This window comes from Mustelus asterias, chromosome 12 (assembly GCF_964213995.1).
Source record: "Mustelus asterias chromosome 12, sMusAst1.hap1.1, whole genome shotgun sequence".
Lineage (NCBI taxonomy): Eukaryota > Metazoa > Chordata > Chondrichthyes > Carcharhiniformes > Triakidae > Mustelus > Mustelus asterias.
This window is the reverse complement of record NC_135812.1, coordinates 1,619,210-1,634,276: the sequence shown is the minus strand read 5'-3', so window position 1 is coordinate 1,634,276 and position 15,067 is coordinate 1,619,210. Positions and strand designations below refer to the sequence as shown.

General features: G+C 46.3%; 1 protein-coding gene across 9 annotated transcripts in view; it reads left to right on the top strand.

Moving 5' to 3' along the window:
- specc1 (sperm antigen with calponin homology and coiled-coil domains 1) overlaps nucleotides 1-15,067 on the top strand; it is a 275,302-nt gene that overhangs the window by 7,063 nt on the left and 253,172 nt on the right. For all 9 annotated transcript variants that reach the window (XR_013499063.1, XM_078224557.1, XM_078224561.1 and 6 more), the window contains exon 2: nucleotides 14,346-14,519. Coding sequence is in view for 8 of the 9 variants with exons in the window: in XM_078224557.1 (XP_078080683.1) it covers nucleotides 14,370-14,519 (150 nt within the window). In the remaining variant the exon portion in view is untranslated. The remainder of the gene's footprint in view (nucleotides 1-14,345; nucleotides 14,520-15,067) is intronic.

The window sequence follows — 15,067 nt, the reverse complement described above, 5'->3', positions numbered from 1 at the left end:
TCCACTCTATCCAGGCCTTCCAATATTCTGTAAGCTTCAATGAGATCCCGCCTCATCCTTCAAAACTCCATCGAGTACAGACCCAGAGTCCTCAAACGCTCCTCATACGTCAGGCTTTTAATTCCTGGGATCATTCTTGTGGTTAATCATTCACAGAAATTTGACAGGAGTCTCTTGACTCCAATTTATAAATTTTTCCTTCATTAATTTAAGGGGTCCTCTCACCTCATGCCCATATGTTAGTTCAAAAGGACTGAATTCTGTTGATTCATTAGGGGCATCCCAAATGGCAAACAGTAAAAATGCAATTCTTTTGTTCTAATCATTAGAACATTCCTGACAATAGGTTTCAATCGTGGTCTTTAAAGTTTGATGCCATCTTTCTAATGCTCCTTGCGATTGTGGATGATAAACTGAAGACTTCAAAAATATTTTGTTCTCCAACTATTCATAATTTATTTGTATATTTGTGACATAAAATTTGAGTCTTGATCTGATTATATTTCCATAGGTAACCCATAACCAAAAAGAATTGAATTCATTTTTCCACAAATCTTGCTGTAATTTTCCCCAAAGACACCACCTCAAGAAATCTTATTGAAACTCCCATAATTGTTGAAATATATTGATCTCCATGTGTTTTAGGTAAGGGTCCTCCATACTCTCTGAAGACCTAGTTCTTCAAAAGCTGGTATCAGAATTAAGGGTGCAAGTTTAGTTGATGATTGTGGTTACCCCACTAGCTGACATGTTATGATATGTCTGGCAGAATTTAACCAGGTCTATGCAATACAGGCCAATAAAAATATTTGATTATTTTAGACTGCATTTTCCTAATTCCCGAGTGATTTGCCATTTGAATTTCAGGAGCCGCTCATAAAATTTTGTTACAATACTCAAGTGAAACGACCACTTGATGAATTGTTAGGGACCAGATCCAAAACTCCAAGGTATCTTCAGAAGTTAACCTAGACCCCAACTTTTTTTGATTGTGGCATTAGTGTGAGCATAAGGTGTTTCTCTGAGGAAAAAGGCTCTCACTGTCCACCCTATCTAATCCTCTGATCATCTTATATGCCTCTATTAATCCACCTCTTAACCTTCTCTCTAATGAAAACAGCCTCAAGCCCCTCAGCCTTTCCTCATTGATGCACTATCAATCAAGCAAAGACTAGTTTGTATGCAAGAACAAATAGGCTTTTATTCGCAAAAGACTTGGAGCACACCCATGCCGATGAACTGGTCCAGAGGCAGGGGGTGGGGAGCAGTCACCTTTATACCTGGACCAGGGGGGGAGGAGTCCCAGGCAGGACCAGCAGAGACATGCCCAGGCATGTCACACACACACAGGCAATAAGTTTAACAGTGGTTTACCACATTCACCCCCTGCTTTTTAAAAAGAGTCCGGCGGGGATGAAGTGGGTGGAACGATATTTACAGAATTACAAATTTACAAATTCAGTCTCTCTGGGGGCTTGATCTGTCGCTGCGACCACCGTAGTGCCGGTTGTGGTGTCGGTTCCGGTGGCCGCGGTGTTGGTTCAGGCGACAGGCCGTAGTCGCTCGAGTAGTCTGTAGTCCCTTCCGATTGTTGGGTGCGTGGTGGTGGCTCCTGGGGCTCAGGCATGCTGTATACGGGGGTTGGGGGTATGAAGTTGTGGGTCATCGTGGTCCCTAGTGCCAGGTCTCGAATGGAGACCGTGTCCTCCCGCCCGTCGGGGTACGCCACATAGGCGTATTGGGGGTTGGCGTGGAGGAGCTGGACCCTTTCGACCAGGGGGTCCGACTTATGGGTCCTCATGTGCTTCCGGAGCAGGACAGGGCCTGGGGACGACAGCCACGACGGTAGTGAGGTCCCCGAGGAGGACTTCCTGGGGAAAACAAACATTCTTTCGTGAGGGGTAGCATTGGTAGCTGTGCAAAGGAGCGATCTAATCAAGTGTAGTGCATCAGGGAGGACCTCTTGCCAGCTGGTGACTGGAAGACCTTTAGACCTCAGAGCTAGTAAAACGGCCTTTCAGACTGTCACGTTCTCCCTCTCTACCTGTCCGTTCCCCCTGGGGTTGTAGCTGGTGGTCCTACTCGAGGCTATGCTTTTGGAGAGCAGGTACTGTCGCAGCTCATCACTCATAAAGGAGGATCCCCGGTCGCTATGGATATAGCTAGGGAAACCGAACAGTGTGAAGAGGCCGAGGTCATATCCAGGCAGGGAATAGCGAAGGGGAAACGTGAATATTCGTCAATGACGTTGAGGAAGCATATGTTGCGGTCAGAAAAGGGGAGGGGGCCTTTGAAGTTGACGCTTAGGCATTCGAAAGGGCGGATGGCCTTTATGAGGTGTGCTCTGTCTGGCCGATAGAAGTGCGGCTTGCACTCTGCGCAGACCTGGCAGTGTCTGGTTATAGACCTGACTTCCTCAATGGAGTAGGGCAGGTTACGGGCTTTAATGAAGTGAAAGAACCTGGTGACCCCCGAGTGGCAGAGGTCGTTGTGGAGAGTCTGCAATTGGTCTATTTGTGCGCTGGCACATATTCCCCGGGACAGGGCATCTGGGCGCTCATTGAGCTTCCCGGGCCAGTATGAGATGTCGTAATTGTAGGTGGAAAGCTCGATTCTCCACCTCAATATTTTATCATTTTTGATCTTGCCCTGCTGCGTGTTGTTAAACATGAATGCAACTGACCGTTGGTCCGTGAGTAGGGTGAATCGTTTACCAGCTAAGTCGTGGCGCCAGTGCCGTACAGCTTCCACTATGGCTTGGGCCTCCTCGACAGAGGAGTGTCGAATTTGAGGGCCTTGGAGGGTTCGTGAGAAGAAGGCCACGGGTCTGCCCGCCTGGTTAAGTGTGGCGGCTGGGGCGAAGTCAGACGCATCGCTCTCCACCTGGAACGGGATGGATTCGTCTACAGCGTGCATCATGGCCTTCGCGATGTCTGCTTTGATGTGGTCGAAGGTCAGGTGGGCCTCTGCCGTCAGGGGAAAAGAGGTGAATTTGATGAGCGGACGGGCTTTATCCACATAATTGGGGACCCACTGGGCGTAATACGAGAAGAAGCCCAGGCATCTCCTCAGTGCTTTGAGGCTGGTGGGGAGGGGAAGTTCCAGGAGGGGACGCATGCGGTCGGGATCGGGACCGATGACCCTGTTTTCCACAACACAACCAAGGATGGCGGGGCGGCGTGTGTGGAATACGCACTTCTTATTATAGGTCAGATTTAGGAGTGTGGAGGTTGGCGTCGTGGTCCTGCTGATCATGACCGCAGATGGTGACGTTATCCAGGTACGGGAAGGTGGCCCGCAGCCCGTTCTGGTCAACCATTCGGTTCATCTCACGCTGGAAAACCGAGACCCTGTTGGTAACGCCGAAGGGGGCCCTAAGGAAGTGATAGAGGCAGCCATCCGCCTCGGAGGCAGTATATTGGCGGTCCTCCGGGCGGATAGGGAGCTGGTGGTATGCAGATTTTAAGTCAATGGTGGAGAACACCCGATATTGCGCAATCTGATTAACCATGTCAGATATGCGGGGAAGGGGGTACGCGTCCAGCTGCGTGTAGCGGTTAATGGTCTGACTGTAGTCAATGACCATGCGATGTTTCTCCCCAGTTTTAACAACTACTACTTGGGCTCTCCAGGGGCTGGTACTGGCCTCAATGATTCCCTCCCCTAGGAGCCGTTGTATTTCGGACCTGATAAAAGCTCTGTCTCCAGCACTGTACCGTCTGCTCTTGGTGGCGATGGGCTTGCAGTCGGGGGTGAGATTTTCAAACAGTGAGGGAGGGGCGACTTTAAGGGCCGAGAGGCTGCAGGTGGTGCGCGGTGGGCGATCTAAGAACTGGTGATTGCAAACAGAGAGCGGGGGAAAAGGCCCATTATACTCCATGGTGACACTCTTAAGGTGACACAGGAAATCTAGCCCCAGGAGTACGGCAGCGCAGAGTTGTGGCAGCACGAGGAGCCTGAAGTTTCTGTACACTGTGCCCCGTACAGTCAGGGTCGCCACGCAGTACCCGAGGACATCCACCAAGTAGGACTTTGAAGACATGGAGATTGTTTGCTTCACTGGCAGTACTGAAAGGGCGTAGCGACTCTCTGTGTTAGGGTGAATAAAGCTCTCCGTACTTCCAGAGTCAAATAAACAGTTTGTAGTGCGACCGTTTACCTCGATGTCCATCATGGACCTGGCAAGTTGGTGAAGCCTGGATTGGTCCAGCGTAACCGAAGCCACCATTGGATTTTGTGACGCCGCTGACAGCGTCCAAGATGGCGGCCCGCACGGCTCACACGCGGCTATCGGCGCCCAAGATGGCAGCACCCGTGGGTCGCACGCGGCCATACTGGGCTTGGAGGTCGATTTCGCTCTGCATACCTTCGCGTAATGGCCCTTTTTTCCACACCCGGAGCAGATCGCATCCTTCGCCGGGCAGCACTGTCGGGGGTGCTTCCCCAGGCCACAGAAGTAGCACTTTGGGCCTCCAGAGACTGCCACAGCGGTCGGGTCATTGGTGGGACGTGGCGTGGCGTAGGCCTGCGGCCCTCCCGAGTACAGAGGTGGCGGCGGCTGCAGCGTCCACGATGCGCCCCCGTGGACGGGGGTGTAGGCCTCGAGATTACGGAAGGCCACCTCTAACGAATCGGCAAGCGCTACAGTCTTTTGTAGGTCCAGCCCACCCTGTTCCAGCAGTTGTCGGATATAGTTTGAGCTGATACCCATGACAAAGGCATCTCTGATTAAGTCCTCAGTGTTTTGGGCAGCTGTTACGGCCTTCCAGTTGCAGGCCCTGCCAAGTGCTCGCAACGCACGCAGGAATTGGTCGCCCGATTCTCCTGGCTGTTGTCTGCGAGTAGCCAGAAGATGTCTGGCGTGGATTTCATTAGTCTGTTTGTTGTACTGGCCTTTTAAAAGTTCGATCGCATCCTCGTAAGTTTCAGCGTCTCTAATCATCGAGAATACTTGATCGCTTACCCGGGCGTGGAGCACGTGTAGCTTGTCGGTTTCGATCCGGACGACGGAGGCAGAGGCGGTGAGGAAAGTTTTGAAACATCGCAGCCAGTGATCGAAGCTGTTAGAGGCTCCTACGGCTTGAGGATCCAATTCTAATCTATCGGGTTTTACCATCTGCTCCATCCCAAAACTTTTTGTGAAAAGGTTTGCGAATAAAATTGATGCACTATCAATCAAGCAAAGACTAGTTTGTATGCAAGAACAAGTAGGCTTTTATTCGCAAAAGACTTGGAGCACACCCATGCCGATGAACTGGTCCAGAGACTGAGGCAGGGGGTGGGGAGCAGTCACCTTTATACCTGGACCAGGGGGGTAGGAGTCCCAGGCAGGGCCGGCAGGGGCATGCCCAGGCATGTCACACACAGTAAGAAGTTTAACAACACCAGGTTAAAGTCCAACAGGTTTATTTGGTAGCAAAAGCCACACAAGCTTTCGAGGCTCTGAGCCCCTTCTTCAGGTGAGTGGGAATTCTGTTCACAAACAGAGCTTATAAAGACACAGACTCAATTTACATGAATAATGGTTATTATTCATGTAAATTGAGTCTGTGTCTTTATAAGCTCTGTTTGTGAACAGAATTCCCACTCACCTGAAGAAGGGGCTCAGAGCCTCGAAAGCTTGTGTGGCTTTTGCTACCAAATAAACCTGTTGGACTTTAACCTGGTGTTGTTAAACTTCTTACTGTGTTTACCCCAGTCCAACGCCGGCATCTCCACATCATGTCACACACACACAGGCAATAAGCTTAGCAGTGGTTTACCACACTCATAAGACCTTCCCACCATACCAGGCAACATCCTGGTAAATCTCCTCTGCACCCTTTCCAATGCTTCCATACCCTTCCTATAATGCGGCGACTGGAACTGTACGCAATACTCCAAGTGCGGCCGCACCAGAGTTTTGTACAGCTGCAACATGACCTCATGGCTCCGAAACTCAATCCCTCTACCAATAAAAGCTAACACACCGTATGCCTTCTTAACAACCCTATCAACCTGGGTGCCAACTTTCAGGGATCTATGCACATGGACACTGAGATCTCTCTGCTCATCCACACTACCAAGTATTAGCCCAGTACTCTGTATTCCTGTTATTCCTTCCAAAGTGAATCACCTCACACTTTCTGCATTAAACTCCATTTGCCACCTCTCAGCCCAGCTCTGCAGCTTATCTATGTCTTTCTGTAACCTGCAACATCCTTCCGCACTGTCCACAACTCCACCGACTTTAGTGTCATCCGCAAATTTACCAACCCATCCTTCTATTCCCTAATCCAGGTCATTTATAAAAATGACAAACAGCAGTGTCCCCAAAACAGATCCTTGCGGTACACCACTATTTCTGCAATAGCTTACCGTGGGGAACTTTATCAAACGCTTTACTGAAATCCATATACACCACATCAACTGCTTTACCCTCATCCACGTCTTTGGTGACCTTCTCAAAGAACTCAATAAGGTTTGTGAGGCACGACCTACCCTTCACAAAACCGTGTTGACTATCCCTAATCAAATTATTCCTTTCTAGATGATTATAAATCCTATCTCTTATAATCCTTTCCAAAACTTTGCCCACAATAGAAGTAAGGCTCACTGGTCTATAATTACTAGGGTTGTCTCTACTCCCCTTCTTGAACAAGGGGACAACATTTGCTATCCTCCAGTCTTCTGGCACTGTTCCTGTCGACAATGACGACATAGAGATCAAAGCCAAAGGCTCTGCAATCTCCTCCCTCGCCTCCCAGAGAATCCTGGGATAAATCCCATCTGGCCCAGGGGACGTATCTATTTTCACACTTTCCAGAATTGCTTACACCTCCTCCTTATGAACCTCAATCCCATCTAGTCTAATAGCCTGTATCTCAGTATTCTCCTCGACAACATTGTCTTTTTCCTGTGTGAATACTGACAAAAAATATTCACTTAGTGCCTCTCCTATATCTTCGGACTCCACACACAACTTCCCACTACTGTCCTTGACTGGCCCTAATCTTACCCTAGTCATTCTTTTATTCCTGACATACCTATAGAAAGCTTTAGGGTTTTCCTTGATCCTACCTGCCAAAGAATTCTCATGTCCCCTCCTGGCTCGTCTTAACTCTCTCTTTAGGTCCTTCCTGGCTAACTTGTAATTCTCAAGCGCCCTAACTGAGCCTTCACGTCTCATCTTTACATAAGTCTCCTTCTTCCTCTTCATAAGAGATTCAACTTCTTATACGATATACGATATGCGAATAATGCAGAATTAGTTCCAAGTGAAGAAGTGTCCACTGAAGTTCAAAATCATTCTAGGGTCAGGAACAGTCAAATTGCCAGAACATTGTCTACAACCAAAGAGAAATAGACATCCTCCTGATGGGCTTTCTTATTGGCTGTGTATAATGATGAATGATGCACCGTACTGTGTCTGGAGTATTATTGATCCCATGTATAACATCGCAATAATTTGTTGTCATGACCAGAGAAGGGGAAGGATTGTTATATATTTAAAAGGGTTGCAGGTTGCTATTAGAACTGATCACATGATTTGATGGTGGTGTCATTCGGGTATTGCAGGTTGTTGTTTTACTTTCAGTTTATACTCTGTACAGGACAGAGCTGCTGGAATAAATCTGTTGCTGTTAGTTGAATCTACAGATGAAAACCTCATTCTTTTCTCTCTGTTAAAACCCACACCCTCTAACATTGTTCGAACATAAAGAAAATGAGGCTGGCATTTTTAGGCCAGCTTCTTTCGTAGAAAAAAAAGGCTGATCCTGGTACCGCGAAATCGCTTTAAGGTGACAACAATTGGTCAGCATGGCAACGCCAAACTAGTTCATCTTCGGTTTGAACTGTGTAAGAAATTGGACTTGTTTTTGCTAAAACTATGATTGGTATTTATTTCTCATTTGTGGCATCGTTACGCACTAACCCTCAATCTCCTCTTTAAAATGAGTGTTGTTTTGCCCTCACTTCTTATCCAGCAACGTGAGATTGGTGTTGACTATCTCTGAAGTTTCTGGAGGTAATAACCTCATGTAGTTCTCAACTTTCGCTTTAAGAGAGTAACGTGGGTGAACTTGGGTAGTCGCATGAGTAGTGTTTCTATAAGATGCTAAAAAGCTATTCACATGATGTGACAATGAACCTTGCTCTCTTGAGACTTTTAAAGATTGCGTCAAGGATTGTACGAATCTTTCAGCTGATCCATTGGTTGATGGATGATAAGGTGCGGATTTTATTTGCTAAGTATTATGAACTCTGAGATAATCCTCAAACTCTTGTGAAGTAAACTGTGAAAAATTATCACCAACAATCTGTTTTGGTTTACTAAATCTTGCAAAAGTTTCATCAAGTTTTTCAATTGTTTGTTCAGTTACAGTAGATCTCTCGATAATAACTTCTGGCTGCTTTGAAAGTGAACCAATGATAACTAAGAACATGTAACCCTCAAACGGACCAGCAAAATCTATATTCAGTTGTTGCCATGGCATTTTAGGTCACTCTGAACGGTGTAAAGGAGACAATGGTGGTGTATTTCTTACTCATGCACAGGATTGACATTATCCCGCATTTTCTTCAATCTGAGCATCCAGACCAGGCCACCAAAAGTAACCACACGCTAATTCCTTCATCCAGACTCTACTAGGATGTCCTTCAAGAACTCTTCCACGCAGACTAGGAGGAATGATCATTAAATTCCCCACAATAGTCACCTACCTTGGACGGTCAACTCAAGCTTCCTTGTCACATATGCTCTTAAACCAGGATGCATACAATGCATTCCAGCTATCGTTCCTTTCAATACCATATCCATCACCTTCCCCTGGGCGGCACAGTAGCTGGGTGGCACAGTAGCTGGGTGGCACAGTAGCTGGGTGGCACAGTAGCTGGGTGGCACGGTAGTGCAGTGGTTAGCACTGCTGCTCAGGGACCTGGGTTCGATTCCTGGCTTGGGTCACTGTCTGTGCGGAGTCTGCACGTTCTCCCAGTGTCTGCGTGGCTTTCCTCTGGGTGCTCCAATTTCCTCCCACAGTCTGAAAAACGTGTTGGTTAGATGAATTGACTCAAACAGGCGCCGGACTGTGGCGACTAGGAGAATTTCACAGTAACTTCATTGCAGTGTTAATGTAAGCCTTACTTGTGACTAATAAATAAACTTTACTTTATCATGGGATCATTTCTGGAATGTCTCTGAACTGTGGAAGCTGTCACAGGCAAATGATCTACTAGCGAAAATAAAGACTATTAGCAAAGCTATTTGCCTCCTTGTCATCAATTTTTGGCATGTTATTTGTGTCTTCCACTGTGAAGACCGACACAAAATACCTGTTCAATGTCTTAGTCATTTCCTCATTTTCCATTATTAAATCCCCCTTCTCATTCTCTAAAGGACCAATCTTTATCTGAACCACACTCTTTTGTTTTCTAAATTTGTAGAAACTTTTGCTATCTGTTTTTATATTCTGAGCTAGTTTACTCTCATAATCTATCTTCCTTTTCTTTATAGCTTTTTTCATGGCTTTCTGTTGACCTTTAAGGATTTCCCAATCTTCTAGTTTCCCACTAATCTCTGCCACTCCATGCATTTTCTTTCAATTTGATGCCCTCCTTTATTTCCTTAGATATCCATGTCTGATTATCTCTTTTCCTACAGTTCTTCCTTATCACTGATATATAGTTTTGCTGAGCACTGTGAAAAATTACTTTGAAAGTCCTCCACTGTTCCTCAATTGTCCCACTATAATATCTTTGCTCCCAGTCTACCTTAGCCAACTCCTCCCTCATCCCATTTTGTTTAAGTACAAGACATTGGTATTGGATTTTACCTTTTTGCCCTCCACCTTTATTTTAAATTCAGCCATACTGTGACCGCTCCTTCCAAGAGGATCCCTTTATTTAAGTTTAAGGCACTAGTTTCAGACACAAATTTCTCACCTCAAACCGAATGTGAAATTATATAATGTTGTGATCACCCTTCCCGAAAGTATCCTTTAATAGGGAATCATTAATTCATCTTAGAAACATATAAACTAGAAGCAGGAGGAGGCCATTCAGCCCTTCGAGCCTGCTCCACCATTCATCTTGATCATAGCTGATCATTGAATTCAATATCCTGATCCCCCTTCCTCCCGTATCCTTTGATCCCTTTAGCCCAAAGAGCTATAGCTAATTTCTTCTTGAAGTCACACTTCTTGGCCTCAACTACTTTCTGTGGGAGTGAATTCCACACATTCACCACCCTCTGGGTGAAGAAATTTCTCCTCACTCAGTTCTAAAAGATTTACCCCTTACACTCAAACTATGACCCTAGTTCTGGACTCCCCACCATTGGGAACGTTCTTTCTGAATCTACCCTGTCCAAGCCTGTTGGAATTTTATAATTTTCTATGAGACCCCCTCTCACTCTTCTAAACTCCAGTGAATATAATCCTAACCGACTTAGTCTCTCCTCATATGACAGACCTGCCATCCCAGGAATCAGCCTGGTAAACCTTCGCTGTACTCCCTCTATAGCAAGGACATCCTTCCTCGGATAAGGACAACAAAACTGTGCACAATACTCCAGGTGTGGCCTCACCAATCCCTTATACAATTTCAGCAAAACATCCCTATCCCTATGCTCAAATCCTCTCGCTATGAAGGCGAACATACCATTTGCCTTCTTTACTGCCTGTTGTACCTGCGTGCTTACTTTCAGTGACTGATGCACGAGGACACCAAGGTCTCGCTGGGTATCCAACCTCTCTCTATTTACACCCATTCAAGTGATGACCTTTCTTCCTATTATTGCTACCAAAGTGGATAACCTCACATTTATCCACATTATACTGCATCTGCCATGCAGATGCCCACACGCTCAGCCTGTCCAAATCATGCTGAAGCATCTCTGCATCCTCCTCACAGCTCACCCTCTCAACCAACTTTGTGTTATCTGCAAATTTGGAGATAATACATTCAGCTCCCTCTTCCAAATCATTAATATATAATGTGAACAGTTGGGGTCCTAGCACAGATCCCTGCAGAACTGACTGCCAATCAGTAAAAGACTCATTTATGCCAACTCTTTGCTTCCTATCTGCGAACCAGCTTTCTATTCATCTCAAGACATTACCTGCAATCCCATGTGCTTTAACTTTACATAGTAGTCTGTTATGTGAGACCTTGTCGAAAGCCTTTTGAAAGTCTAAATAAACCACATCCACTGGTCCTCCTTGGTCAACTCTACTAGTTACAGCCTCAAAACTTTCCAATAGATTCATCAAGCATGATTTCCCATTTGGAAATCCATGCTGACTGTGCCTGATTATACCACTGCCTTCCAAATGCCGAGTTATGAAATCCTTGATAATGGACTCTTGCAACTTCCCCAGTACTGACGTTAGGCTCACAGGTCTATAGTTGCCTGTTTTCTCTCTACCTCCCTTTTTGAATAGCGGGCTTACATTAGCTACCCTTCAATCTGCAGGAACTATTCCAGATTCCAAAGAATTTTGGAAAATAACCACCAATGGATCCACTATTTCCAGGGCCACTTCCTGAAATACTCTGGGATGAAGATTATCAGGACCTGGAGATTCATCCACCTTCAATCCCATCAATTTCCCCAAAACTAGAGGACACAGCCTCAAAATAAAGGGGGGTCGGTTTAAGACAGAGTTGAGGAGGAACTTCTTCTCCCAGAGGGTGGTGAATCTCTGGAATTCTCTGCCCACTGAGGTGGTGGAGGCTACCTCGCTGAATATGTTTAAAGCGCGGATGGATGGATTCCTGATCGGTAAGGGAATTAAGGGTTATGGGGATCAGGCGGGTAAGTGGTACTGATCCACGTCAGATCAGCCATGATCTTATTGAATGGCGGGGCAGGCTCGAGGGGCTAGATGGCCTACTCCTGCTCCTATTTCTTATGTTCTTATGTTCTTATGTAAAACCATTTCTCTACTAATGCTGATTTCTTTCAGCTTCTCACTAAAACATGTTTTTCTCAGCACTTCTTTGATTTGATTTGATTTATTATTGTCGCATGTATTAACATACAGTGAAAAATATTGTTTCTTGCGCGCTATGCAGATAAAACATACCATTCATAGAGAAGGAAACGAGAGTGCAGAATGTAGTGTTACAGTCATAGTTAGGGTATAGAGAAAGATCAACTTTCTCAATAAATAGGAGTCTGATATAGGTGGCTTTGTTATCTAGGTGTTCCAGGGTTGAGTGCAAGGCCAGGGAGATGGCGTCTGCTGTGGACCTGTTGCGGCAGTAGGTGATCTGTAGTGGATCCAGGCAGTCCGGGAGGCTGGAATTGATTCGTGCCATCACTAACCTTTCGAAGCACTTCATAATGATGGATGTCAGAGCCACCGGCCGATAGTCATTGAAGCACGCTGCTTGGTTTTTCTTTGGTACCGGGATGATAGTCGTCTTCTTGAAGCAGATAGGGACCTCAGATTGTTGTAAAGAGAGGTTGAAGATATCTGTGAATACCCCCGCCAGCTGATCCGCGCAGGATCTGGCACATTATTCATGTTTTCCTTTGTGAAGTCTGAAGCAAAGTACAAATTTCAATTCCTCATTATGAATTCTCCCGTTTCTGACTGTAAAGGGCCATAATCTTGTCTCATTGTACCAGCCCAGATCTAAAATAGCCTGATCCTTGGTCGATTCCACAAGACATTGTTCGAAGAAACTGGAATGAACTCATCTTCCAGACCACATTTGACAACTTGTTTCATACAATCTATTTGAAGATTAAAATCACGCACAATGGCCGGAACTTTCTGGTTGTTCACGGCAGTGTGACCTTACGGCTCTACTGACAGCGCTCCCCTGCCGCGGGTTTCACAGCGGCGAGATGTGCTTTCAATGGGAACCCCCGCTGACAATGGGGGGACTGGCGTTCCCGCCACCAGTCCATGGTGGGCTGCTTCCGCTTCTGTGAAACACGCGGCAGGTTGCATGGAAAATCCTCCCCAATTGTACTATCTTACAAGTTCCCATTATTTCTTGATGTATACTCTGTCCTACAATGTAGTTCCTGGCAGGGTACCCATCATGCAGACCCTCCAGTGACTTTTCCCTTTGCTATTTCTTATCTCCACCCCAAAGGATTCCACATCTTGGCCGGGATTTTCTGGTCTCGCCAACAGCGCACATCACAATGGCAGGTCTGGAAAGTTTGGTGAGTGGCCAAAATTCAATTGACTTATGGCCCCTCTCCAAAAGTTCCAGTCCTGCCCGCGGCAGTGTGCACTGCTGGTGGGACTGGAAAATCCTGCCCCTTGGTCTGAGCACAGATCATTGCTCACGATTGCACTGACCTGATCCTTCTGGTGTGAGTAAGATGGAAGCATTGGGTTAGGTCAGGGGAAGGTGAAGATAGTTAAGCTGCCCCATGTAGGGGAGAGAAACAGAGTTAATGCTTCAGGTCAATGACCTTGCATCAGAACTGAGAACAGTTTAAAATGCAATAAATTTTAAGCAGTTTAAAGTTGGGGGTGGAATGCAAAGGCAAGATCTATACTAGGCTGGAAGACAGAAGGGATGTAATGATAAAAAAATTTGGTGGAGTAGAGTCAGCTAAGGGGACAAGGAAAGAAAAAAAGCAATGCGTCCAGAAGAGCGATGAACAGCTGCTGTCCAGAAGCAAAAATGAGAGAAGCAAGATTGAAACATGCAATGAAAATGAAACAAAATGGAGGGAAAGCATTTCCATTCTGAAATTGTTGAACTCAGTGTTGAGTCTGGAATGCTGTTAAGTGCCTAATCAAAGGATGAAGACAGACTATCAACAGTGAAGTCATTAAAATCGAGGACGTTGAATAGGCCAGAGTGCATGGAATACAACTTTAATGGTTGCCTTTATTTAAGTTTAAGACACTAGTTTCAGCCCCAAATTTCTCACCCTCAAACAAAATATGAAATTATATCATGTTATGATCACTCTTCCCTACAGTATCTTTACTGAGGGATCATTAATTGATCCTGTCTCATGCTACATTCCAGGTTGAGAATATCCTGTTCCCTGGCTGATCTCACAAGGAATTGTTCTAAGGAACTATCTGGAATGAACTTATCCTCCACACCATGTGCCAATTTGTTTTGTTCAACCTATTTGAAGATTAAAATCACACACAATGATCAGAACTTTCTGGCCGTTTATTCCGATGGGATCTTTTGGAGAAGCTAGTAGAAACAAAAAGGGGGAGCTTTAAAAAGAATGATAAGAATTTTAAATTGAACCACTGACAAATCAGGAGGCAGTGTAGATCTTGGTTTGAGTTAGGATATGAATCAGTAATTCTCGGTTTCTCAGTATCTGCTGTCTGCTCTAATTTATTGGTCAGCTCTGTGTTCTCTTTCAGTCACGTTTATCCGAGAAAGCGGAAATGAGGAGTGCAGTGAATAAACCCGTGACTCCGGTGAACAAACAGGGCAGTCGGAGCATGGACCGGCCGCGGGCTTCCAGTCTCACATCAACCACAACAAAGACCTCCAAATACCCATTATCCTTCAGCACACAATCCCAGCTCACCAAGGTATGACACAGCCCACTACACAATGGGCTTTCTCCATGCACGCTTACAACCACCATTTAGCTGTACTATACTCCCTTGTACTTCCCTTCAGTCCACCAATTCCTCCATCCTTCAGGACATCGGCAGTGTAGAATGGAGAGGGTGTGCGGGCTGCCAAAGTGGGTGGGGGAGTGCTAGGAAGGGCTGTAGTTCAGAGGAGACAGGTGCGGGGAGAGGGTAGAGTGTGGGGATTGGTGCAATGCATGAGGAGAGGTGCAGTGTGGGGAGAGGTGCAGCGTGTGGGAGAGGTGCAATGCATGAGGAGAGGTGCAGTGTGGGGAGAGGTGCAGAGTGTGGGAGAGGTGCAATGCATGAGGAGAGGTGCAGTGTGGGGAGAGGTGCAGCGTGTGGGAGAGGTGCAATGCATGAGGAGAGGTGCAGTGTGGGGAGAGGTGCAGCGTGTGGGAGAGGTGCAATGCATGAGGAGAGGTGCAGTGTGGGGAGAGGTGCAGCGTGTGGGAGAGGTGCAATGCATGAGGAGAGGTGCAGTGTGGGGAGAGGTGCAGCGT